Source organism: Echiichthys vipera, assembly GCF_963691815.1.
Source record: "Echiichthys vipera genome assembly, chromosome: 8".
NCBI classification, from domain to species: Eukaryota; Metazoa; Chordata; class Actinopteri; order Perciformes; family Trachinidae; genus Echiichthys; species Echiichthys vipera.
The window spans coordinates 14,483,442-14,511,170 of record NC_139833.1 but is presented as its reverse complement, the minus strand read 5'-3'; the positions used below and the strand labels follow the sequence as shown (position 1 = coordinate 14,511,170).

Sequence of the window (27,729 nt, the reverse complement as noted above, 5' to 3'; positions counted from 1 at the left end):
ACTGGTTCAACTTCTGTCTTATAAAATATGCATGATGAGATTCATTTGGAAGTTTCACGTGCAGACACACACTTTAAGACAAGACTATGCATTCCCCCCAATAAACAGATGAAATGTTTTTGCTGGTATGTTTTAGTGCCTCTGTGGCGCAGTGGTTCTGAGTCACTGTCTGTGAAGGGTGTTTTTGTCCTACATCGTTCTCTGACTCACCCACGTTTGAAAAATTGGATATGCTGTTTGATGTCAAAGAGCCATCTTGTTTTGTCTTTGAACCCACCCATGCCCCAAAAATCCCTTAAGCCCCTGCTTGTTTGACCATATTTGGACGTGAGGAGGATTGGTGAAAACTTATTTGGGTCCAAGCACTTGGCAGATGGACACACTCGGTCACTGTGTCTCTCTCTCTCTCACACACACACACACACACACACACACACACACACACACACACACACACACACACACACACACACACACACACACACACACACACACACACACACACACACACACACACACACACACACACACACACACACACACACACACACACACACACACACACACACACACACACACACAGGCGCAGAGAGGTAGAGCGTCTACATTACTTTGCTTGAAGAGGTTTGGTTAAGAGGATGAGCCAGATTAGGTCTTAAATTAGTCTTTATCTTATCTCACACACACTGTAATCTGCTCTTTATCTGGGGAAATTGTTTCTTGGTATAAACAAGTGAAGCACACAAGGCCACTCTCCTCTCGCTCAACACCTACAGCCCCGCTATAAATACCAGCTACTGCTCTGTGCACATGCAAGTGTGGTCTCCAGTATCAGTGTTTTACTGTAATTCAACTTTTTTGTTTTAATTCACTGTGTCAGCTGCTCAGGATTCTCCCTTGTCTCGAATGCGGTGAGGCAAGATCTTAAAAGAATTTCAATCAGATGGTGGATAGAAAGAAAAGAGCAAAGACTGAAAACTACAAAAAAAAGCAAAATCTGGTAAAAAGCTGTTGTGAGTTATTCCTGACGCAGCTCAACTGAGAGAAGCGATCCTATGAGTCGTGTAACTGAAGCCTCACTCTCCCACCATCCCGACCTATTCATCTCCTCTCGCTTCATCATCCCATTCCTACGCTTTATTCAAATATCCCATCCTTCGTCTCAATCTGTGACTTTTTAAAAAAAATACAGCAAAACAATGCAGACAAAAATGTTTTTTTGGGGTCTAATTAAGCGAAAGCGAGCGTCTTTGAACAGTCTGAGAGGTAAAAATGGGGTAAGATTTTAATTATCCCCAGAATTTTCTCCTCTAGCCTCTAATTACACAGGGGATAAGTCTGAAAGGTTTTTATAGGTGCTTCAGGACCGCAGAGTATTTCCTTGTTGTTCAGGCCCATGCTGGGATCCTGCCATCCAGATGAGGACTGAGACTGAAGCGTACAGTAATTTGCAGCCACATATTTCACTCACTAAAAACAGAACCCATCTCCATCTTACACACACACACTCTCAGAGACTGTACAGGGTTTTGTGTTGATGTTATATATATATATATATATATATATATATATATATAAATATATATATATATATTTCAGCAGCAGGTATGTGTCGGTGAGATGTGTCTGAATCTTGACTATATCTTGCAACAGCCTACTTCGCACCTATCGCTGAGGAAAAGCAGCTCTCTCCTCACTCTCACACATACATCCTTCCCACTGTGAGAGATGATCTGATGTGTGTACTTTTAGAGGGAAAGACGTCAGAGCTGCAACCAAAGATCATTGCTGATCTGCAGACTAATGTCAAATCGTTTTGTCTGGACTCAAGTTGCCAGTTTGTTAGGTAGACCCTGCTTAAACTAATGAGGTTTAATTCCAACAGTCCTGAAATAAATCCTACCTTCATGAAGGTTATAATGTTCAGTTTTTGTTGAAATGTTCCAATTGGTCAAAGTTTACTATCATATTGAACAGAGGAGAAAAGCAACAAATCTTCACACTGCTGCTGAAAAAACGACTAACCACTTCAGGCATCTCTGTAGCAGTAATCATTTTTGCTTCAGCTGCTTCATATCCATGTTGCACACAGTTTTTTTTACCAGACATCAATCCTCTTTGAATCTGACACCGAACTGAGCGGAGGGGATTTCAAATGCTTTAACACGCATGCAAACAGCCCTGCAGAAACGCAAATCCAGAAAACCTTCAAGGTTCCTCACGTGTTTGTGTGCGTGTACAATGATGACGTTACATAATTCAGCAATGCAAGTCTTTTTTGCAAAAATGATGCTGCATTGAGAATATAAGTGAATCGAATCTCCCCTCTGAGAGGCGAATGTGTTCGTGTTGATACATATCTAAGCAGATGGACGGGTGGCTGTAAGCTGCTTAACCCGACCTGCGCTGACTCAGGACAATTCTTCTGTTCCTTAAAAAAAAAAGAGAGAGAGGAGCTATGATCAACATTTTTTGGTATTAAAGGACGCGAGTGACTGAGCATCAACCAGAAGGAAGATGCCAGTTTAAATAACACTTTAGTGTTTAGTTAAAAAAAAGAGAGATGAGAAGCATCAGCTGGGTGGAGAAATGTTTTCCACCACTAAGGAGGAATTTTAACCTTTATCCACATCTGGCATTCAGTATTTCATTAAAACAGAGGGACCGGTTACCAGCTTTTTATGTTACATTCACATAGAATCTTTTGTTAAAACAAGCTAATAAACCAAGTGACATTTTCTGACATTTAAAGAGACATAAAAATCTTTCTGGTGGCCAGACTCCACGTCCCAACCCCTTCCGAGTTTTCTAATTTGCAACTATTCCTCTCAAAACTTCCATTGTTTGGTCATCTTTAGCCTTTCTGCGGCTGTGATCGGTGCAGGACAAAGAGCAGGTGTGTTTCTGACTAATCCAATTTCAGCAGCGCTTCTGGTCTCCTCAACAGTCCTCATGGTGCAGTCAATGGAAGAAGTGTCCCGCTCAAAATGAAAGGACTAATGTTCTGTGTTTTTGCCGTCATGATGCTCACACCTGCTCAAGGTAAGATGATGCAGTGCCTAGGTTTATAGTAGGTGTACCTCGTCTGTCTTACAGCCTTGAAGCTGCTAGAGCTTTTATGTTTTACTCCTTAAAGACCAACGACTGGACATCAAAATGGTATTAATCTCTGGTTGATAGTTATTCACGAGCAACAGATTATTACTGGTTTCACAACATGATTAATTATCTACTTACTTACTTAATGTGAATCACAAATCAATAGCCTTCTCGACTTTATTTTATGACCATACTGCCTAATACAACCGCCCTGCAATAAATTAGGGCTGCAACTAACAATTTCCATTATTGATGAATCTGCAGATCCTTTTTTTTTTAATTTTTGATTCAGCTGTGAATTATTTGTTCTATAAAGTGAAATATGTCCATCCCAGTCTCCAAGAATCCAAGGTGACATCTTTTTTTTTTTGTCTAAAACAGAAAATTATTTCATTAACTATAATGTATGACAATGAACAGAAGCTAATTTGAGGAGTTAGAATCATCACATTTTTGGACATATTTGCTAAAAAAATGACTCCCAAGATGAATTGATTACCAGAATAGTTGTGGATACAGTGCAGCTCTGATGTGAATCCTAACACCATCAAGCTTCAAATGTTCAGTTGTTGAAACTGTTTTTAAATAGTGTTATAGTCAGTTGTTTGATCTACCCTCACTAATATAAACAGCGTTAAGAAAATATGAGAAACAGTTCAACAGCAGCAAAACAGTGCATGATACGTGATCGAGAAGGCAGGATTTACTGCAGGACAGTCGCATTAGACTACACCAGTTAGGTTTACCTAATACATTGGCAACAGATTCAGTAGGTCTGCACTTTCCTCACAATGAACCCCACCTGGCTATGCTTTTGTTTGTCCATCCGCCTGAGCTAGCACGAGCTAACAAGATGAGAGGGGATAAGGATTGAGTCTCACTGAAACTCATCTTATGACCAGAGCAGCAGATTAGTCATTTTCCAGGAGCAGCAGCCTAAAGCAGCACTGAAGCGAGCCGTTTGCCAATCTGATGTGTCATCCAAAACTACCTGGATATTCACGTTTTTGTATCCAGATATGCCGTATTTACAGTTATTTGGATATAAAAAGGAATTGTTAGTATGAGCTTGAAATGAGGACTTCAACTTTAAAGGGATTTTCAGTCACAGTTGATTCGAAAACGTTTCTGCCCTGTCACCTATTTCACACCACCAGTAAATCACTGATTTTAGGAAGAAGTCTCTCTGAATTTCAAGAAATAATATGTCACATAAATTATATTATTTTTGATGGACTGTGTTGTACAGTATGCTAGGAATAACTAAAGGTTTTGTCCCATTTCTGCACTGCGTTCTGCTGCCAACTCTTTCTATTGATTCCAGTATCTTTCTGGTTAATAAAAACACGATGCTGCCCTAAGACTTGGAGCACTCCCTAAATAACACAAGTCATCCACTCAAAGAAACTAATTCCAGACTGCTGCAGAATAAACAAAATATTTCTGAGATGTTCAAGTGCTCGGAAGACTGTGGCTCATCAGTTTGGCTTGATGTCCAGTACTCCAACACTTTCACACGTTCAGCACCCTGTGAATAATAAATGTGTCCAACAGCACATTACGTAAATGCCTGGAAATCTGAATAATTAAAGATTTTTATCCATTAAACTGTTAATAAGTGAATATTCTCTCTTCTTAGCTTGTTTGTCTATTTAACATTTTAACATCCTGTTGTCTTGGATTTTCTTGCAAAACAATATTTGTCAGTTTTACTTCGTATCCTTGACATAATTTCGATAGTACTTTTTAATTTGTTGTTAGAGAGTTAGAGGTTGTATGTTCTGTCAAATTTCATGCCACTGAAGCTTGACTTTATCAAACTGTCCCATTTCTATGTCGTTTCTCAGGATCAGGTGAGGGAGAGGAGCAGCTAGAGCAGGTCATGGAGTCAGTGGGATTTGAGGAAGAAGAGGAGTTTCTGGAGTGTTTCCGTTGTGACCTTGGCTTCTGGGATGCCTGTTATACTACTGAAACCAACTGTAGCTCCGGGCAGCTCTGCTACACGGGCCGAGGGAAGGCAGGTGTGTTGGATAAGAATGTATTTTTATTCTATTCATTGATATCTAAGCATTGGAAAGAGTGTAAAGGTCATCATGATACATTTTAATTTGATTAGGGATGTTGTACTGTATACCATCGTCTTGTCTCCACAGCTGACACTCTGGACATTAAGACTCTGGGTTGTGTGAGTGCAGACGAGTGTGACATGGAGACCAAGATGGAGCTCTACTCTAACAACACCCTCTTTGTTATGACCAAACACTGCTGCAACACTCCCTTCTGCAACTCGGCGCACAAACTCCCAATCGCCACACTTTTGTACCTCACTGTGGCTGTTGTAAGTACCTGGCACCTCACTGAAGCCTTGACGGGACCACAATAAACAACCTGCATTCATTCAGGTTGTCAAAACAAAAAGACTGTGAAGTTATGCTGTAAGGACAGCAACCATATGGAGAAGAAAAATCACCAGCTTTGCATAGTTTTTGTTTACTTCATGAGAAACTACAATTTTATATAATAGCTTGAACATATTCATTTAGGAAGATATTGATCCAACCAAAGTGCAAATCTACCTGCACCATATCTAACATAGTATTTCAACTTCACTTTTGCCACAAAATAAACCGCTGTAACATACGCAGTAGAATAAATGTTTCGGTCATACTGCAATTTAATTATGGTCATGTATTTAGATATCCAGTATCAGTACAACCCTGCCTTCTCCTAAAACCAGCTGAGATAGCATGTAGATACCAAACATGAGATAGTGAACAAACAAACTGACCACAGAACTGTAGAAACATGTTTGCAGTAGCAGCAGAACAGTTCAGCTGCGGCTCAGCAGCTCCCCAGCAGAGGGCAGGAGCTCTTCTTTCATGAAGTGCTGAAGGTCCAAATGTTTGTCCTCCAGGTCGAGGCTTAGGAATGTCTCCACCACAGACCTGCACCTGTCAGTCACACACACAAACATGTCTGCTTCACATACACTGGAGGTTTTGTTAATTATGCACATTAGGAGACATTAAGAAAAATGAAACCTTTTATTCTGCATTGTCCTTATTTTGATGAATTTAGAATATCAATATTACATGAGGTCCAATCAAAATCCAGAAATGTTTTGGTGCACCAGCGATGACTGGGATGAATGGAATAGTTGTTTAATTGTAATGCTTATAGGTTGGGTACCTTTCCTTTATAAAGCTTGGGGAAAAAAATGTCAGAATGGTTTACTTGTTTAGTATTATTTGTAATTTATGCTGCTACTCTGGTTTCTGCTGTTTTTCTAAATAACAGTGTCTTGTAAACCTGTTTGGGCTGTGTGTATTATTTGTACATGAAAAAAAAAAAAAAAAATCAAAATATGATCCCAACACTGCTTTCTTGTGTTGGTTCTCTTTGTAGTTCTGTGTTTCTGGAGCTCAACAAACCTGTTTGCCTGCTCATCTGATGATGCTTTGTCAATACGTTTGATGAGCCTTCCAGTCCTGTACAGTTCAGACACCTGGCCAAACGCACACCCACAGTCAGTCTATGTAAACATACTTCTGTGGATCTCAGTGTGTGTGTGTGTGTGTGTGTGTGTGTGTGTGTGTTTACCTCCACTCCTCTCTGCACAAGGCTAGTTGGCAGGCCTGCCAGTGTTGCAATGTTGGCAGCATAGCTGGACTGGCAAATTCCTTCCTTCAGTTGGTACAGAAACACCAACTCATCCCCGTCCACTGCTGTCTCTAGAGTCTAACAAACACACATTTATACATAACCACATACACAATAAAATAAACTTCTAATGAGGTAAAACAAATCAGAAGTGAAGTCTCATTAGCTAGGTTGGTCATTTGGAAGTTTTGCTGTCAACATTTTTTTTACAGCACGAGTTTATCATGATGAAACCTCACAGAACATTCGCAAAATGCTTTAGGCTACATTTCATCATTGTGCAACTTCAGTCGAGGATCTCAGTACCAGAAGAGACAGCAGGCCAGAGGAGGGTATCAGGCCCAGCTGCAGCAAACTGTGGAAGTTAGTAGCCAACAGGACATGAGGAACATCCACTGGAGGTTTTCTCAGCCAATGAGAGATCGATGCAGCCAGCAAGGACAGTCCATCCACCTGAAAAACGTTATACAGTTGGCTGTTTTTTTTGTTTTTTTTCCAGCACGGATGAAGCTCTTAGGTCAAACTCTTCAGTCGTATTACAGGTTAAGCTCTTTATACAAACCCTTAAGAGCCTGATTATTTTGTTGGTGTCACAAATAGACCAATTAACAGAACATTCCTGCCTATTGTTCTGCGGATGGAGGTCCACCCACCAGGTGACCCCTTTTTTTCGTGCTTGAACAACAGTATTACAAAAACAAATGTTAGCTTAACTGACGCTAATGTTGTGACCAATACATGTTTCAATGCCGACAAGAATAGCAATTATCTGGAAAGTAGAGTCTATTCTAAATTATAATAATAAAAGATTGTTTACATAGAAACTTTTGTTGTACAAATAGGTTGCATATTCTCCATGCAACCTATTTGGGGAGACGCTTTTAATGTAATGGAAAGCAGCAACAGCAGCAGCAGTAGTTTAGATCAGCAGACCTAGACCTTTTTTGGGGGCATTTTGCATTTATTTCTGATACTGTACGGTAATAAGATCAACAGGAATTGCGTGGAGAGATGCAACAAAAGTACGAGATCTTGTGGTTATATAGTATGACCTATACAGGAAAGATACAGCAGCTTAAGATTTAACACATGCCTCACTCGCAGGTAAGAGTGTTACTGTTTTTATGCTTAACTTTGGGGGTTTTACATTTAGCATTGTGTCTGAGATTTCAAATTAAAATCATCTTTATTGGCATGACGGATCAGAAACCTATATTGCCAACGCAGTAAAGACAATTAATAATGATTAGCAGACGGTTAGCAATAAATATACAATAATGCGCAAACATCAACAATCTTATCAAATACAAGACAATAAAGCCTTTAAACACTGCTTAATTATAATCAGAACACTTACAGAGATTATTTGTCTTATATTATGACAGTCAATATACTTTGCTGCTAATATTGCACACTGACTTTTCTCTCCTCTGAAACAAGTTGGAGACACAGCATTGACATATTATCACCTTTTAAGTTGATTTGGTGAATTTGTTAGCAATCAGTTACTTATTTACACACCCAGCAGTTAAGGAGCAACATTATCATTCATTTTCGAGTCACGTTTCTGACTACCTGATGACTCAGCTAAATCCTTCATTATGTTCACCAGCTGGTCACTAACTGTGTCTGTCTGCTGTTTGCTGCTGAGCAGGTAGTCTACAGTTGTTTTTCATCATTAACATCTGTGAACCGGGCTAAGACTGAACTCATTCAACCTACATTTGCAATTTTCTTTTGTTTTTCTTCTGGCCTCTACCTCCCACAACTGTATTTCTTCTTTAGACAAATAAAATTGGTTTGGACCCTCTCTGTCCCTCTCCAGAGTAACCTGGCAGACAGTGATGGAGGACAGAGAACAAAATGATACTCAGAGCAGAGTGTCTTTTTTTCTCATATAAAGCAGAAAATACACCCCAGATTCCAAAACTGAAACATCGAATGTGAAAAAAATTCACATGAAAGGGATGAATCCCTTCAACGCACACAAGGAGCAGCAAAGGAATAACAGCAGTCACTCTTTGCCTGCAGGTTGCACAAGTTTCAAAAGGGTTAGTTCTCTTGCCTGTAGATGGCGCACATCAACACCTCTACAGTATATCTGCAGGCCTGAACAGCTGCTGCTGTTTTCATGCTGATAGGTGGCACATGTTGGGCTGAACTGAAGGTCTGTTCGTGCTGCAGCTCTAAATTGGATAATATTGGCTGGGATTGCTTTCAGGCGCTTCACATTAATGACACTGTGTGTCCTTGTTATGCGTATACATATGTATTTAATTCACAAAATGCTGGAACACGTTCTTCTTACCGTGTTAGTTCCCTTTCCAAATTCGTCGATGAGAACTAATGAGTTGCCAGTACTGCTGTTGAGAGCCTGGGCCATCTGGAGAATAGAAACACACAGTGTTCACTATATCTTGTTTTATATTGTGTGTGTGTATGTGTGTGTGTGTGTATGTGTGTTATTGCTGTAGGCAGTAGTTGCTTTATAAAAAATGTCTTGACAGGTGGTGAGTGGGAGTGGAGATGGAGGACAGTAGTGTTGAAAGTTCATATCTTTTATTTTCGCACCCACACACACTGCACACTGACATACAAACAAAAACATAATAGCGGGCGTGTGTGTGTGTGTGTGTGAGAGAGAGTGTGTTAGATACCTGGTTGAGGTCTATCATGAAGGTGCTGAGGCCGACAGACACAGACTCTCTGCTTTGCATGCGGGTAAAGATCCCATCCACCAGATCAATCTCTGCCTCCTTCGCGGGCACGTCTGAGCCAATCAGAGCCATGAAAACAATGAGACCCACCTGACAAAGTCAAATCCGAACAAGTCAGGGTTGGATGACAAGTGCTGTGGTGTGAACTTAACCAAATGGGACAGTGGAGTCACATCAGCCTGGAGGTACAAACCTTTCACCTAATGGAGTGTAAAATAAAAACATTCTCATTAAGAAATGTTATTGTCTCCCTCAATTACAGTGCTCTAGATGTGTTTTCTGATTAAGTTGTAAATTATAGCTTCAGGCTTCTTCTGATACCAGTAACTAATCAAGTTTGAAAGTTTGTCTAGGGGAAATATAAGTCTTGTACATCATGATGTGGGCTACCGCTGGTGCTACAGAAAGCAGACGCTGTAAGTAGATTATTTGCAACTATGCAGATTTTTTTTAACCAGCATTGTCTTCCTCTTGTAAAGCTTCACTGGTCTTTTGTTTTTATTAAAGCTTTCTATTCATTTTGCTGTAACTGCTTGCCTGAACACAGCTTATCACTGGGTGTAAAAAAAGAAAAGAAAAGAAAAAAATCAAACGATGAGCCAATTTTAGGTAAACAGGACAATGAAGCATGAACACACTGGGTCACATACAGAAACAGACATGTCAACAGTGTCAGATTGGCAAAGTTACACAAAAGGTAGAGTCAATTAGAGCAGTTTATCATTGTAACTGTTACTGATCAAATGTGTGTGTAATTGTTAAGAACAGAGGGTTTTCTCTGACTTTTCCACCTGTTTGAGGTAGATGCTCTTGCCAGATGAGTTGGGGCCAGTGATGACCTTGACTCTGCCCTGTGACTCTGAGCTCTGGAAGGAGTTGGCCACAAACACAGGAGAGCACAGCTCTAACAGCGGGTGTCTAGAAAATGATAAAAAAAAAACTGACATTTGTCAATCCTGTAATGCATCCTCATATTAAATACAACTTATTTGTGTTTTTGTGCTCTGTGTGTGTAATTAGTAATCAAACTTATGTTATAATAGCTTACATGACCTGATACTTTAATGGAAAGTTTTCAATTACAAAATTAACTGGATAACTGTTTCCATCTAGCGTGTGAGCGCCTACCTGCCCTGTGTGACTGTTATCTTCCTGTGTCTGGCTAGTTTGGGTGAGGTGTAGCCGTACTCTTGGGAGGCGTTGCTCATAGCCATCAGACAGTCCAGCTCAGCAGTGAGATCCAGAACCTACACAACACACACATTGAACACACTCACTCTCCTAAGTAGGGCTGTTTTGACAGATGAAAGATCAGCAAGTGTTCACATACTTGAAGCTCAATTGGGTGGAAAATATGAGTATTTGAAACCTACTGAGCACACGGATACACAACAAAGAAGTGGATTATGCTGCAGGAGCAGCGTGACAATTTTCTTTGTATGTTTTGGTACTTGCTATGGGAAATCATTGGAACCACGGGGGTGGGTGAGTGTGAGTGTTAAATTCTCAAAAGACAGATTTTGGGTGGAGTATCACTTTAATAAAGCTTAGTAAGTTTGAAACCCTGCAAGTCTTTATCTAATTGTTTCTTCAACATTAATATCATTGCCACGTTGCAATTATAACGAGAACATTTTACTACAGCTACAATATTGTCAACACAATTATTCATCATCTGAACTGAAAGCTCATTCTGCTCTCAAAAATAACAATAAAATGTGAAATTACAGCCTGGGCTCGACTCTGATCATAATGGGATCAGGACTCATTTCATAATCAAAATGTGCAACCCAACCAAGAAAAAACAATTATAGCTAATCAGAACAAACTCCACCTACAAACATTAACAGAATTACTTTTCACGCACACGATTATTTTCATCAGAATAATTATTTAAAGACTGGGTCCTGGAAGTGTACAATGATGCACACCAACCTTATAAAGAGCGGCGCTCCTCTCAAGGATTGTGTTCTGCAACTGTGTCATTACTGCCGTCTCCATGTCTGAGAAACAGGAAGTATACACTTAGGACAGCCATCAGTGGTTTTGGTCATTTTTTAACAATGTCAGGCACACAGGTAAAAGTTAGTAAGAAGGTAAAAATACCTCTAATGTCACAGTGCAAGTCTCCTAGGAGGTCGTCCAGCTCCTTGGTTCTCTGGCTGCGGTAGTGCAGACGGTCCTCTGACAGAAACTAGCCCACATGCACACGAGCAAAAGCTGTTACAGCACATGAGCATTTGTAATTTTGAAGAAGAGAAACAAACACAGTAACATGTTGACAAGATCATATACAAACCATAAAATCAAGCCCCTCTATTTCAAAATCCTCTTTCTCCACCATGCTGGGCAGGCGAGGGACAGAAAGCAGGAATCCAATCTGCAAGGAGAATTAAACATATAAACACTGATATATGTGATGCCCCAGAGTCACGGTTTTCACCACATCTGACTGTTTGAACCCCATCAAATAAGAAAGTAGATGTGAGTTGAGTAAATGAAAATGTCGCTTGAAAGATCAGCCGGTAGCTGTGTATACATAAAGCTCAGACCAGAGGGATGTAGATGACGCAGCAGGAGGGAATGCGAGCGTCCAGGTGTTCCAGCTCTCTTCTGGCTACATCTGTCAGGAAGTCGGACAACCCCATCATCCTCCTCTTCTCTGACAGAGGGAGGGAGAAAAGCAGGCTTTAAATCAACCACCATATAAACATATCAACGCAGGCTCATAAAACATGGAGATTTCTGATCAAGCCTTTTCCCTCATATGACTGTTCTAGTTTTGAGTCACTTACTCTCATCGATTGCCGGGTCCACATTTGGTTTGATGGTGAAGCGGTTCTCAGCTATGCTGGTTTCAAAATCCACCTACATGTTCCGAATCAAAGATGGAGTCAAATCATTAACACTGCAAAAGAATTGTGATCTACTGGCAACAAAAGCTGAGAGATTTCTTGTATTTGCTGCTGTTTATAATTTTGTTTGCATCTCACAACTCGGCTGATGAGGGAGGCAATATGGTGGAGGTCATCAGACAACCCTTCACTGATATCACGAAAGAGGTGAATGGACTGAGGTAGGTGTCGCACAGTGTCCCTGATACACACCGCGTTGTACACCGTCTGACAAACACACACAAATACAACATTTTGCTCTCAATTAACAGAAGCTGTTAAATGGATAAGGTGCGTATGGTAGTACTGTAGCTTCAACCTTGTAGAGACTCTGCCAGTCGGACACTTTGGTGTGAGAGAGGGACATCCTACGCAGAAGAGTCTAACACACAAAAGCACACACAGAGTCTTCATTTCTGTCCATGTGGTGACACAGCACGTCAGTGGATAAATGGTCACACGTGGAGAAGAAAAGGAGGTCATTGGTCAGAGTTGTTACTGGTATGTTGCTGATGTTGCGTAGCGAGGACTGCAGGGTGCTCAGAGCGTCAGAGTTCCGAGGTGATGTGAAGAAACGTATCACTTCCTGTCTCCTGTTTAACACGGCCAGATCCTGTGTTGGCCGCAGAAACCACTGGCTGAGAGAGGAGAGGACTTCACTTATACTTCCATAAAGAAAATAGTACAAACTAGCAAACTTTAAATTTTCTGTTATCCAGACACTGTGTGTAGGCAAAAATATGGTTTTATATATAAAAAAAAAAATCAGTATTACATAAATGTACATTCCCACAATAATCCCAGCATTAAATCAAATCACATAATATAATTGGTGATGGTTCCAAAAACAGATGATGCATCATGTGGGAAAAGCTGAAATATTTATCTGGTTGCCATAGATACAAGCAGCGGTATGCAAACCTTGAAATTCCTGAGACAAACACAATTCCTTTTCCTGAGTCACAAAACAGCAGTGCTGTAGTTCCTTTGTAAACACTTGACACTTTCATTTTTATTGTTTTGGTAGTGTTTGTTTCTAATGCACTGAATGTTGCTATTAATAAATCAACTTTTATAAAGAATTAGTTTTGATTCAATAATTGTTATATTTAGAATTATTGTCTTTATGCATAATGTAGAGCATTATAAATGTATTGTTAATTCAATCTGCTATGAACTTGCCCCGCCTATTAGAAGTAGTCACACTACTACTACTATTAGTAGTGGTGGTGGTTCAGCATTACAATAGGTATCTGAAATCAATCACCCATATCAACTGCATACATTTGGCACATCTGTGGTTTAAAAAAAACGTACCACAAATTAAAAAAATAATTTCCTTCAGTATTTTTTTTGTTGTGTGATTGGACTCAAGATTGAGAGGTGTTCCTTACCGCAGCAGTTTGGAACCAAACTTGCACCTGCAGCGGTTCAGTATCCCTGCAACAAATAAGAACAAGAAAAGAAGCTCATACACGTAATAAGATAAGACAGAGTAATAATGTCTTGGATTGCTAACTTAGAAGCCACGCACCATAAAGACTGAGTCCTTCCTTTTCACCTGAATGAAGCTTATACACTGATGGGTGAAGTTCTGATTTGAAGATCTGCAGTACACTGAAACAAATACAAAGTCCATTGTGATCTCTCAACCACCACTTGTCTCTTTCTGTATGTTTTGCCTTTTTTAAGAAGGCAGTAGGAGAACAAAACTAAAATAAAAAGATCCTAGATAAGCAAAGTCTTCTTATACAAGTAAAGTTGAATTAAAGTAAACAGTTGCACTATCATTATCAGCATTTAATGACATACTGTATATAGGACAAAGACCATTTACCTAACAGAAAACACTATTACCTGTAGGTGTCTTGGTCGATGCAGACAACACCTTTACTTTATTGGGAAGAAACAATGAAAATTTAATTCAAATCACTTTTAATTCATGAAAACTTCTGCATCACACAAGGTAGCACTTTGAGATTGTTGAATGTAAAGTGCAATACAAATCAAATGTATTGCAGCCTGGAGAGGGCAAACGAGCTGCACAGATTCTTCAATAGGTTCAGCTCACAGCCTTCTGTCGTCTCCATGACACCTCCAGACTCCCACACACCCTCACTGCCCCAAATGCTTCCTCCCCTCCCCTCTCAATCCCCTGCTGTGAGCTCTTCTGTGCAGCACCTCTCCTCCTCCTCCACCTCCTCTGCCTCCTCCTCCTCCACCTTCACCTCCTCGTCCTCCACTGAAGACACCAGCAGCCTCCCCCGCATGACTGTGACTGCAGGCCAAGTTAGGAGACAGCTGGAGAGATGTGGAGGCGGTGGAGGATTACAAGTACCTGGGTGTTACCATCAACCACAGACTGGACTGGAGATCTAACACTAAAGCTGTTTACAAGAAGGGGATGAGCAGACTTTACTTCCTGAGAAAGCTGAGATCCTTCAACGTGTGCAGCAAGATGTTGGAGATCTTTTATCAGTCTGTGGTGGCAAGTGTACTTTTCATTGCTGTGGTTTATTGGGCAAGCAGCATTGGAGCCAGCGACACCAACGGACACAACAAACTGATCAGGAAGGCTGGCTCTGTGATTGGCTGCAAACAGGACACTCTGGAGGCTGTGGTGGAGAGGAGGACACTGAAAAAACTGTATCCATCATGGATAATCCTCTCTACCCTCTCCAACTCACACTGGTCAGACAGCGGAGCACCTTCTCCAGAAGGCTGCTTCAGCTTCGCTGTCGTAGCAACAGATACAGGAAATCTTTCCTGCCACAATTCATCACTGTATATAATAACTCTCTCACCTCTGCCTGACAGAGAACTCTGCTCTCTCTACTGTTTTGTTGTATATATTATTATTGTTTATAGCACACTGTGCACTTTATATATACGCTATGTATATATTGGATTCTATGTATGTTATGTACAAAATGTTTTATTTGCTGACCCACTACTGCTGTTACAAAATAATTTCCCAGTCTGGGATCATTAAAGTAATTCTATTCTATTCTATTATTATTATTATTATTGGGTTGAGTCTGCTTGTTGATAGTTCAGAGAAAATGCAAAACATGTACTATATGAAACACAATGCAACAAATGAATGCCACTGCTGCCTGTTTGACGGACTAAAACCTGTGTTGCTGAATATATAGTAAAAAAACATTCCTCATTGACAAAACTCTTTCAAGGTTCTCATTGTGGGAAATGTGTAATCACAGTCTTGTGGGCAAAGCTACATTAATGTGTGCCTTACAGCGTGTAGGCGTGGAAATGTAGGATAGGAACTCCAACACTGCTGTCTTCCAGCTCCACTCCCACTCTCCTCCTGTTCAGACATTTCAGCAGAGCACCCACTGCCCTCAGCTACCCAGCGGATGTACACACACACACACACACACACACACACACACACACACACACACACACACACACACACACACACACACACACACACACACACACACACACACACACACACACACACACACACACACACACACACACACACACACACACAAATATGAAAAAAATTACAGTTCATGATCAGATCCTGGACTGATGGATAGGGTGACATGTGGGCAGCTGGCTCACCATTAGGGGCGAGTCAAAGGAGATACAGGAGGAGAGGTAGGACATTTTATCTCTCTCTGAAATGGAGTCAGGAAGGAAAGGCAGATGGGCAGAAAGGAGCCTCTGCTTAGCGACCTCCAGACCTTCATTGTGGGAAAATAATGCAAATTGAATGAAAAAAAAAATAAAAATAAAAATCCTGCCAAACATTGATGAGGGTATTTGGATATTGTGGACAGCTTCTGTTTACCAAAGTCAACATATGGATAAGTAACCACCTCTGGTTTGTAGTGTGGGTTTGAACCTGGGATACAAAAGAAGAGAGTTTAAATTTTTTTTTAAATAGTCTGTATAATAGATTGTTGTTTGAAAGAAAATGTTAGTCATGGTAGTTGTTTCACATGCCATGAGTGTATCACTATAATCTCAGTAAAAGCCTGTTAATGTGTGATGACAGCCATACAATCACTCTTCTCCCTTATCACACTATCTTGCTGCACAGTCAAGCATTCCTAATCTCATTTAATTCCCTTGACCCAGAAACTACTTGTCTCGCACCATATCTAAACAAAACTTTTTTTTTTCCTGCCCAATGCTGAGATAATGTTTGACTCCCAGAACTCACCAAGTCTTTGCAGGAAGTGGGTCATGCAGCGCTCCTGCTTTGCACTAGTAATTATAACATGGGGACTAACCTCCTGAATGACTAACCAGAGAAAAAGGAGGTAAGATGTTCATACAGTATAGTAAGGCAAGCACAAGTGTCACTTTATGCACATAATTATCATTTCCGAGCTATTGAAAATACATGAGAACTATAAACCTTTGAAGAAGGGACTGAGATGATGTAACTATGGCAAGTGTTTTTAACATTTAATTGTATCACAGTCCTATCTGTAATTACATTTTAGATGGCCATTTCTCCTAGTCAAAATCAGATTATTACTAGTCAGAATGATAATTTAAGATATCCACAATGACATTCTTCCTATCTACAATTGTCATTTCAGATATCCATAACATTATTCTTACTAGTACAAATTAAGTCACTTTTGCTATTCATGTGTATTTGGATTTCAATTCTAGACATCCACAATTGCATTTTGGAATTCTAGGATCTAGGATAAAGATTCTGGATACATGTAAAATAATCCTTACTAGGAAAATCCGTAATGACATTTTTAGCCTTCAGAGTGTTTTGGATAGTCAAAAAAACATTATGTATATTTGGAAGGGTTTCTAATTTGGGATATCTTAAAATTAAAATTATGACTACTAAAAATGTCATTACCGTTAGGTACAACTGCAATTTGACTAGTAAGAACTATATTACATGCATCCAGAATCTTTATTCTAGATACTGAAAATGTAATTCTGGTTATCTAGAATTGAAAACCCAATACAAATTAATGGCAAAAGTGACGTTATAAGTACTAGTAAGAATTACGTTGTGGATATCTGAAATGCTCTTTTTGACTAAGAAAATCGGATTTACAGATATCTGCATACAGCTACTAAATGCGAAAACATCTTGCCATGGTGGAACAGGCTGTGTTTTGTTTACCTCTGGCCAGCAGGTGGAGCTCGTAGTTGTCAGGAGAGTCTCTCATGTAGTGTAAAGAGGAGTCCCTGCTGTCATAGTAGCAGAGCCCCATCTGTCCATGCTGAGCTACAACACTCAGTAAAACCTGGTGATAAATAAATACATAACATGTGCATCTGACTGAAACTATATCCTTTTTTACCAGTGTGATTGTGACGTCTGAACTTACCGCAGGTGAGTCTTCCTCTTCTTCTTCATCTGCATTTATGCTCGGCGGACCAAAAACTAAACCCTCTCGCAGACTTCCTAGTGCTGCCATTACAACTTAATTCTAGAAAGGAACAGTCAAACTTAACTAATAATTCAATTGAGCATAAATTAATTGGGTGTATTAAAACGTGTTTAAATTAAACTTTCACAAGACAAAGGCTAGCCAACAAAGTGGAGTTAATAACCCAGGTTAGCCGCCATTTAACGTTAGCTAGGCGAGCTAGCTAATGTAAGCTAACGTTACCTAGGATACAGGGTAACTAGTCTTCATTTACGGTAGTTAACTAACATAAAGTTACAGGGCGGATTCGGACTTTTTTAAATAGTTAATCCTAAAGTATTGCTTGTAAGGTCGAATTTGTAATTATAAGGTGTTTATTAAATATTTTCTGTTACCCTCACCTTCACGTAGTATGACGCTTGTTTGCGCGCACGCCGCGTTTGTACCCACTTGCCCCTCTGTTGTCATGACAACAGTGTTCAGTTGCCATGAAGTAAACATGTTCACTGTATTACACTTCTCACTGTCTAGAGGCTGGCTGTTGGGAAAACATGCTACAGGCAAGTTAAAGTTGTATTTATTTTATTAAAGTTGGTACTCTAGCTGCTGAAGAATCGGAGTAATCTTTAATCTAACCCTACAGATGCTCATTTAAAAATAAAACTGAAGAAGTGCGTTACCATTGAGCAATATATATGAATACAGAAATTCAACTAATTCATAGTTTTGTTTGTGAAGTATTAATTAAAAATATACGCTGCTGTACCCTCTTGCCTTAAAGTGAAATTCCGGGGTATAATCATCCCATGGTCTTTTTCGGCAAATACACTCATCAAATAAGCCATTTTGACAATTTTTTTTCGGGTAACAATTATTAATGGAGATATCATGGACAGCCGCCAACAGTCAAATGCGGTAACACAGATTAGCTCTGGGGGAACAAGGTGAAGGCATTAAAAGTTTTTTTAACCATTAATAACACCAAACCTCTGCAGTATCATGATAAGAGTCCTTACACATTTAACGAAGCACCAACAATGTAGTTAGTGAACCTGGAGTTTATTAAAAGAGTGTTTTGAAAGACTGACCTACTGGCCCCGGTACCAGCTCCTCTCATAGCTAAGTCCATTCAAGTTGAATACTAAATGATATCCAAAAGGAATGAGCCCATTGATGCTTCCTTTTATGTGTAAGGACTCTTATCCTGCTACTGCAGAGGTTTGGTGTTATTTTGAGCAATATTGGTGGTTAAAAAAGCTGTTCTAATGCCTTCACCATAATGCCCCGAGCTAATCCGTGTTACCGCATTTGACTGTTAGCGGCTGTCCCTGATATCACCGTTAATAGTTGTTACACAAACAATTTGTCTCGAAGGCTTATTTGATGAGTGTATTTGTCGAAAAAGACCTTGGGATGATTTTATACCGGGATTTCCCTTTAAAGACATCAGTAATGTGTTTCATGTTAGTCTTATAACTGACACGTTAATAAAAATGTTTAAATACCAGATCTAAGGATATCTTATGCTTTAAAGGTATCAGCACAGAACATTTTCTTACAGCTGTTTTCTGGTCATTCCTTAACCTGTTGGGAATAATCATGACTCTCTTTTATTATTTATTAGTTTTCAGTATTACTCCATTATCTCTACCTGTTTACCAGGTAGGTTTTCAATCAGCAAAAGCATTAGTACGTTTATAAACACTGCTGTGCTGCAAAAGGTTTTGGCTGCTTAATATTTGTTGTTAACCTAAGGATCGCCATTTCTTAAAAATAATAATTCCCTCCCTTGTGACTGCTATTCTCCGTACTTCTAACATTCATAAAATGATTCAAACAGTAAAGCAGCAATAGTGACAAGAGCAAAAAATTAAAATGGGAGTCCAGTTTATTTCATACACAAAGAAAGAAACAGAAAGAAAATTACTCACTGTCAATGCTTGGAAACATCAGTGAAATACGTATATATTTTATTGTAATAAATAACATAAATAATACATACATTGTCTTTTGCTATAGTACGTGTGTACATCATTCTTATAAAAATCCATGAATTCTTGGCACACTTTAGAGATTGACAGAATGTTTCCTATTGTTTGTATTTGTACTAGTATAAGTAGGATATTATTGACTAGAAAGCAGGTAGTGCTGGAGACAAGGGGGTAGAGGCAGTTTGTCCATTTGATTCTGTCTCTGTTGCCCTAAAAACTGACAAATTGACAGTCGACATAAAGCCATCAGGGGAGGGGGATCACCTAGGAAGGAGAGAGAAAGAAAAACTGTTAGATTTTGTGTTTTATAAGACTCAAGTATATCTTACCAATGCAGATCTGAGTAAAAACCTGATGCTTACGTGTAGCACCATTCAGGTATCGTAGTCGTATGCTGGCTCCTCCTCTCACACTGCTTACTGCCGGGAACAGCTCCACTCCACGAGGGAGGTCTTTGAAAGCTTGACCAAGGAAGCTGCCATCAATAACGAATCCCAGAGTCCCTGCGTCAGCATCCAGAACCAGCAGGACGCGCTCAGGGATGGGGAGAGGTGCCTGTGCCAGCTTTGTGTCTGATGAAGTGGAAGACTGTGTCCTAAAATCCTCCACAGGCCCAGTGTGGCACCTCCTCCTCTTCCCTGGGTAAAGTCCCTGACTCTGTCCTGCATGCCAGAGCTGATTTGTTTTGAGTTCCCAGCCCCAGGACTGTGAGTCTCCGCCAATCAGCACATTGTACCCTGAGGCCTGCAGAGGACAGCTCTGCCTGGAAATGCCCATCACGGCATGACTCCCTCTGTGGTTTGGACTCCACAGCACCTCCCAGACATGAAGCCCACTCTTCACCCCTATCTCCGCTCTAACACCATCACTGCTCAGCTCAGCGGGTGAACGTGTCGCTTCCTGTTTGCAGGCAGAGAGCAGGAAGTGAGGAGAGCGGTGGACCGAGCTCCAGTGTGAGCGACTGTCTCCTGGAACAACAGGAGAGGAGTTCAGAGTGACAGCGAGGCGAGAGGATGTAGGGACAGCTAGTGGAGGGAACGCTGATGGAGATGAGGGAGGGCTGTCGTCTGCCCTGCTGTACAGCCACACTGACAGTGAGACACCCATTGGTGCAAACAAGTCTATAGGTGAACACACAGTCAGGGTCACCAATGCAAAATGATGTGAGAGAAGAACTGTGGAGAAGACAGACGAGAAAGCACAGAAAAACACAGCTCCGGTCAGTTTTGTTGAATGTGGCCAGGACGGTTGTGTAGAGCAGATTTAACTATAAGACAACGGGGTAAAGTAGAGAAGTATGGTGGAGCAAAGGACAGTAGAGTACAATAATGTGGAGCGGAGTACAGCAGAATAGGTAAAAGTACTGTAATTGAGTGAAAGTATTAACAGTTCAATTTACTTAAATAACAAAAGTAAAAACAACCTACAGAGCTATACATATTATACCATTGGTTAAGATTACCGATGGATTCAGCATTTTAATGTAATTCAAGGGGAATTCTATATATTTTATAAGCCTATACTGTTGGTGGTTTTAATTTACTGTTATTACATTTCCAGTGTGTCACAAAATATATTATCATTATTGGTTTTTAAAAATCTAGCTGTCAGATAAGAGGAGTAAAATAAGATAAGATATTCCTTTATTAGTCCCACAAAGGGGAAATGTCCTTATTACAACAGCAAAGTGGATAGCAAACATAGAAAAGGTGTCAATAAGAGACAATAAAAAAAAATATATAAGAATAACCGGAAGAATATATACAATGTTTTAAATTTACACCAAAGCACAGAGGAAAATATTAGTATTGCACATTGAGATTGAAATTCACCTGAGCTAATGAAAATGAAATGAAATGTATTGTATTTGGAGTTTAAAGTAACTTCAAATTAAAATACTCTCCTACAAGTGCCTCAAAATTGTCCTGAAGTAATCTAAAATAAATGCACTTAGGCCTACTTTCCACTACTGGTGAGGTAGAGTACAATAAGATGAAATATTGTATATAAGAACATGTTGAAGTAGATATATAACATATAACACAAACATATAAAGATGACTCAGGTTGTTTCAGGTGTTGAAGCAGGTCAGTAAAAGTGTCCTTCACCTGAGCTAATGAAATGAAATGTAGTGTATTTGGAGTTTAAAGTAACTTGAAATTTAAATTCTCTCCTACAAGTGCCTCAAAATTGTCCTGAAGTAATCTAAAATAAATGCACTTAGGCCTACTTTCCACTACTGGGTGAGGTAGAGTACAATAGGATAGAGATATATTGTATATTAGAATATGTTGAAGTAGATATATAACATATAACACAAACATATAAAGTCTCCACATGCACACATATAAAGATGACTCAGGTTGTTTCAGGTGTTGAAGCAGGTCAGTAAATGCGCCCTTCACCTGAGCTAATGAAATGAAATGTAGTGTATTTGGAGTTTAAAGTAACTTGAAATTTAAATTCTCTCCTACAAGTGCCTCAAAATGGTCCTGAAGTAATCTAATTGTACTCTACCTCTACCTCTACCTGACTCGGGTTGTTTCAGGTGTTGAAGCAGGTCAGTAAAAGTGTCCTTCACCTGAGCTAATGAAAATGAATTGTATTGTATTTGGAGTTTAAAGTAACTTGAAATTTAAATTCTCTCCTACAAGTGCCTCAAAATGGTCCTGAAGTAATCTAAAATAAATGCACTTAGGCCTACTTTCCACTACTGGGTGAGGTGGAGTACAATAAGATGAAATATTGTATATAAGAACATGTTGAAGTAGATAAATAACATATAACACAAACATATAAAGTCTCCACATGCACACATATAAAGATGACTCAGGTTGTTTCAGGTGTTGAAGCAGGTCAATAGAAGTGTCCTACCGGCTCTGAATCCTCCTCTGTGGTCTTAAACCGCGGGCTGCTCCCAAACATCCTCTCTTGGTGTGTTTATAGCGGCCTCTTATCAACCGTCTCCTGTCTTATCGCGGCTCGGTAACGTAACCGTTCCGGTGTTATGGTTATGTTTTTTGGGGACGACCTCCGAGACGGGAACAGCACAGTCCCTCACTCCAGATTGACGCCAGACAGAGCTGCGGAGACAAGGACGAGAGATCAACTGACGTGTGTGTGAACAGGAAACCATGGTGACGGCACACATCCGCTGTCAGCTATCATCTATTTATGTTTTTATATTGTTTATCCGCGTTATCGCGCTCTGTAATGAATGTAAACAAAAATGGCGAAACACAAGAAGAGGATTAAACTCGGGCTTTTAAATAACAAGAAGAGAAAAATACAATAGAACCCAAACCGACTCATTGTTACAGTGCGCATGCGCATGAAGAGGGGCGATGATCAGCCCTGCACGCTGTCTTGTGAGGCACATTTCCATTTTTAGGTAAATAAAGTGCCAAGGGAATTTAATTTTTATGTTTTTTAAGAGAAGGATACCAGTAGAATCTTTATTAAAAGCTATATTAAAAAAAAAAAAACCATGGGGCGTTATGACGGGTACAGAATGAAAGAATTGCTTTTTCATAAAAATATATATTTAGTCTGAATTAATAGTTTAAGAACATTCTGACGGGTTTGACAATAACTTTCTGTCACTTTCTGTTTACATTTTACCAGTCATTAGCTGGTTGCCAGGGTTGTCTGTTGTTTGGCCCTGGGTGAAATCGTTATTTGTCCCAGCAGGCTAAACGAGAGTCAAGAGACCAAGCATTCACTCGATGGACTGAGATAAAGGAGTTCAATTGCATTAAAACGCACGCCGAAATGGCTACGTTCCTCCTTGATCGGTAAACTTTCATGTTTACTTAGCTGTAACGGTAACTGTCAGTCAAACTTCTCTGCAATACTTGTTTTTATGGTGCAATTTGCCGGAGGGGACGGGTTCAAACAGGCTCCGGTCTCTAGTAGGCGACTGGGACGGGTCTGACCAACCTGACAACACGACTGCTGGAATTATTTTCTGTTGTTGCGACTACGATCTTGAGACACTAGATGGCGGTGTTCTGCTCATTCTCTCTGTACAACCTTTAAAAGTTCAAAATATTTTGTTAAATCGTGGTAAATATTTTTTGGGGGGAATAATTGAATCAGAATTTAATTTATTGTTACTGTAAGTACATACAACACATTTAAAAATGCTACAATATGGTACAGACATAAAACCACACACATATACATAAAAACACACATTCACATAAACATCAACAGAGTAATATGAAGATAAAAAAATAGAGAAAATAGAATAATTTAACTGTATTGTGTATTATATAGGTACCATTTGTTCTATAAAATGTTCAAATGGAGCTGAAGGGGGCATCTTTTGAAGCTCTTGTTTTGTCAACCAGTAGTTAAACACCCAAATTAGTCGTACCTTGCCAGACCTATCTGGCTGCATGAGTTATCGCTAATTACAGGGGAAAAATGCTCTGGCTTGTTTGTATTTCTTAAAACCAATTACAATTGTCAATGCAGATGCATTTTGAACCAGAAGGAAATGCAGCACCAGTGTTTTATTTTTCAATTTTCAATTATTAATCAATTTTGAAATCAACCGATTGATTAATCAACTAATATTTTCAGCTCCAAGATGAAAAAAATTGCAAATTTCCCTTTCCTACCTGTAACCCTATAACCATAAAGTTAACCTGTAATCCGGAAACCACATTACATGAACACAATAATAATGGGAACTAAACTCAACATTAAGAAAGTAAACCCGTCCATCTAGCAGAATATAACCCATGCAGCATGTTTGCCTCACAACACCCTGAAACAAGGACGTAACAGGTCGGTTTTTGTTGCTTTTTATTGTCTTTCTGGTTACTACTCCCAGTTGTTTTCCTTCCCCATATTTCTTGTGAGTAGTAAACAAGGTTAGTGTGTCTAATCAGTGTAACCTTGTGGAGGGCTACAGCCATGACCGAGGGCTGCAATGCCCACAAGTCTGACCCACTTAATGAAAGTGGGTCATGTACAGTAGAAAACCACCTCATCATCTTCAGAAGAAAACCAAAGTGCTTTCATGTTTTGGTTTTGTTCTTATTGTGATTTTTATGATGATGATGATGAGGCAGTGCAAATGCTCATACAGTCACATTTTAACAAAATCTGAAACCCGTCTCCGTCCTTGAGTTGACATGTGATTATTTCCCAGCCCATGGACAGGCATTGGCTTACAAGACAGCATACGAATGTATAAACCAGAACCAAAGTGCTGAGTCTTGATTTCCAATCAAATCCAGAATACTTCCCCATTCAAGCCTTCATTTTCCAAAACAAACTTTACAAATGACTGACAAATGCATTTACAGCAATACATAGTAATGGAGAAGTCAAACTAAATAGCAGGTAAAATGTACTTCTTGCCTTATTTTTCAGGCTTTGGGGACAAAGTTAATTCATTCAAAATCAACAAACCTTTCTTTTTTGATCATTTGAACACCATAATGCAACACTCTTATTAATGTGTACAGTTTAAAAGAAAGAGTAGGTTTTCCTCAAACTTGAATTAAAGCTTACTTTTAATAGATTTATCATTAGAACATACATTTTCCATGTAGATACTGTATATACAGCTTATCAACCTTCTCCGGAAGTGAATGAAGCTCTTCATGCAGACCTTCGTGACTTCACATGAAAAACCTTATTTACTCAGTCCTCTACTCGACTTGGACTTGTTGGTACCAACCTTCGGCCTAGATTAAAAAACAAAAAGAAAAACAAAGTCACACATAGTTGATTTTGAGACACAATAAAACTACAAGGGCTACATGAACTCTGATGGACTCTGGGATGTTTATGAGTTGCACTTCAGACAACAGTAGGGACTTTAAGTAGCGACAGTTGAAGGGACGGCTACGGCGTTCTAGAGAAGTACGCCAAACCAGTCGTTCTCCCGTAGTAGACAGTTGGGCTAGAACGTCAAGAACCAATCGGAATGTTTCTCGAAGGCCGTACCGTCCCTTCAACCGTCACGGCTAAAAGTCCCTACTGATTTAATATAACAGCAGCATCAAAAGCAGCTGTTTGTTTCTTTGTAGTCTTTAGATAAGGCCTATTTATCTCTACACACTCTTTGCCTCAGCTACTAACAGTGTTGGTTCATTTGTCTCTTACCAGCAGTCGTGTTATTGTAGTAAATCAGCCCAGCAACTGTCAAAATCAGACCCAGCAGCAGCCCTGCCGTCCCGACAGCAATCTTTTTGTTAGATGTCGGGTCTGAAAACACATTTATCACAAACACTGAGTCCTCTAGGGTAACTCTGGTCTATTCAAATTTAGGTTTGTAACATTTCTGTTAATCTGACCTGTCACTCTCTTATCCCACTCATAAAGCTTGGGCTCCATGAGGCTGGCATGCTCCACCTTACAGGTGATTTTGTCTCCAGATGTGGGTGTAAACTCCAGATATGAGTGAAGCTGGTAGAACCAGTCCCCATTGGGCAGTTCCTCAGTGGACGTCACATCTGTGGTCACCTCCTCTCCGTTCCTCAGCCAAGTCACTCTGATTTGTTTGGGATAAAAACCATACACGTTGCAGAGCAGCATGCCTTGATGTTTGTTGCCCGTTGCATCAACTGAGCTCAGCCTCACCGAGGGCTCCACTTAGGGAAAGAACCGACAGACAAGACAAGTTGGCATGAAATAGCAGTTATTTCTATTATAATCCATGTACCAACAATGCTGAGAGTTTCAGTGACACTTTAGATTATAGCCTACAAATTACAGGGTACATACCAAATACACCAATTAAATACTTACTGGGTGTCAATGTAAGGCAGACGGAAAGAAGTACAGTGAATAAAAGTGTAACTTTGTAACGTCCTGCTATATCAAGTAAGTATTGATAGCCCCTGTGTACTAAATAAATATAGTGTAATTTACAAACTCTAATTTAAAGCTTAACCAGTTTCAACACACTCACCTGATCTTGAAAGGAGATCAAATACCATTGGGATATTGGATTTGCACAGCTCTTCATTTTTTTTTTCTTGTTTCAAAAAAGCAGGGCTTTTGTTGAGGCTATCTGCAATTTCTTGTGCTTTCTTTGTGTAGCCCTTATAGATTCCTAAAGTGCCGTTGTATTGCAGCAGAAGCTCCTTATTGAAGTAGATTTGCTCCAGATAAACGGCGTCATCAGAGGAAGTAAACTGGCAGTGGATCAAACCATAGCCGAAAAGGGCATCTAACATAAAATAAAGCCAACAAGTATATGGTCATCTAGAAAGATGTATTTTGTACATCTTGTTCATTACCTACATACACACACACACACACACACACACACACACACACACACACACACACACCAATAATAAGCAGTAGCTTTTTAATTTATTTAGTTGTTTGGCTCTCCAGTGTGTGCTGTTAGAAAAGTGACACAAATAAACAATGACAGCTTATATTTTAATTTTACTTACCGGCTCTTGAAAATAACAGGAGCTGCAGTGATAAGAAGCTGCGAACACACATGTCGACATGAGAAATGACCAATTGAAATCGGAAGTAAATTTCACAAGGAAGTGAAGTAGCAGGGCACTGAACAACACTTTTGTGTACGGGTGTGGCATAAAACAGTGCATGCCAGTGATCCACAAAATTTGCCCTGCCTGTTACAAGAAACTGCCGCTCTAGTAATATGACACCAACACTCACTCACCTTTATTATGTAAATGATTGAAGAAAGTTATAATTCGATCACAGCGTTGATCGACTCATTTCTAAAGTATCTTAATTAATCTTGGAATAAAGCAGCTAAAGTCACCTTTAGTGGTTTGTTACAGAAACTTGAATAATGGTCACACAACATCTACTTTGATTTGTTACATTTCCAAGCATTAGTGCTTAATGTCCTCCCATTTTATTTAGGTTAACCCTCAAGAAGACAACAGTAAGCAGCTTAACAAACTATGCCTTTTGTATTTGACATGAACGTATATAACGTGCATTTAGAGATATAGATACTATCCCGCAC

At 39.7% G+C, this 27,729-nt stretch overlaps 4 protein-coding genes across 4 annotated transcripts; 1 reads left to right on the top strand and 3 right to left on the bottom strand.

Annotated features, from left to right (window-relative positions):
- Positions 1-2,987: 2,987 nt before the first annotated feature.
- LOC310951059 (protein Bouncer-like) lies at positions 2,988-5,526 on the top strand (the record flags this gene model as incomplete). Its single annotated transcript, XM_083919133.1, has 3 exons — positions 2,988-3,042; positions 4,953-5,120; positions 5,253-5,526. 3 exons carry the CDS (start codon positions 2,988-2,990, stop codon positions 5,480-5,482), a joined length of 453 nt encoding a protein of 150 aa, XP_083775259.1. The 3' UTR covers positions 5,483-5,526.
- Positions 5,527-5,929: 403 nt separating this feature from the next.
- msh5 (mutS homolog 5) lies at positions 5,930-17,805 on the bottom strand (the record flags this gene model as incomplete). Its single annotated transcript, XM_083918481.1, is given in 27 exon segments — positions 5,930-6,050; positions 6,531-6,604; positions 6,700-6,837; positions 7,066-7,212; positions 9,068-9,142; positions 9,417-9,566; positions 10,268-10,394; positions 10,605-10,723; positions 11,412-11,479; positions 11,583-11,670; positions 11,776-11,868; positions 11,872-11,883; positions 11,885-12,022; positions 12,026-12,138; positions 12,272-12,344; positions 12,470-12,598; positions 12,690-12,752; positions 12,870-13,078; positions 13,765-13,801; positions 13,805-13,810; positions 13,905-13,992; positions 15,627-15,736; positions 15,965-16,086; positions 16,194-16,247; positions 16,569-16,649; positions 17,508-17,631; positions 17,716-17,805. Coding segments are annotated over 27 exon segments (2,649 nt in total).
- Positions 17,806-19,881: 2,076 nt separating this feature from the next.
- LOC310950164 (SPRY domain-containing SOCS box protein 4) lies at positions 19,882-22,761 on the bottom strand (the record flags this gene model as incomplete). Its single annotated transcript, XM_083917826.1, has 3 exons — positions 22,623-22,761; positions 20,111-20,923; positions 19,882-20,012 (listed from the first exon to the last, which is right to left on the bottom strand). Exons 2-3 carry the CDS (start codon positions 20,853-20,855, stop codon positions 19,882-19,884), a joined length of 876 nt encoding a protein of 291 aa, XP_083773952.1. The 5' UTR covers positions 20,856-20,923; positions 22,623-22,761.
- Positions 22,762-24,786: 2,025 nt separating this feature from the next.
- LOC310950251 (H-2 class II histocompatibility antigen, E-S beta chain-like) lies at positions 24,787-27,310 on the bottom strand. The gene is made up of 5 exons (XM_083917952.1): positions 27,176-27,310; positions 26,680-26,940; positions 26,063-26,359; positions 25,872-25,973; positions 24,787-25,450 (listed from the first exon to the last, which is right to left on the bottom strand). The coding sequence occupies exons 1-5, from the start codon at positions 27,225-27,227 to the stop codon at positions 25,407-25,409; spliced, it is 756 nt and encodes a 251-aa protein (XP_083774078.1). The 5' UTR covers positions 27,228-27,310; the 3' UTR covers positions 24,787-25,406.
- Between the last annotated feature and the right edge of the window lie 419 nt (positions 27,311-27,729).

What these genes read in the sequence shown, in the direction of transcription:
- LOC310950251 (XM_083917952.1), bottom strand. Translation starts at nt 27,227, where the DNA reads ATGTGTGTTCGCAGCTTCTTATCACTGCAGCTCCTGTTATTTTCAAGA. An exon ending in GTGGGATAAGAGAGTGACAG is followed by an intron (nt 25,974 to 26,062) that starts GTCAGATTAACA and finishes ATGTGTTTTCAG; the next exon opens with ACCCGACATCTAACAAAAAG. An exon ending in CTACAATAACACGACTGCTG is followed by an intron (nt 25,451 to 25,871) that starts GTAAGAGACAAA and finishes TTTTTAATCTAG; the next exon opens with GCCGAAGGTTGGTACCAACA.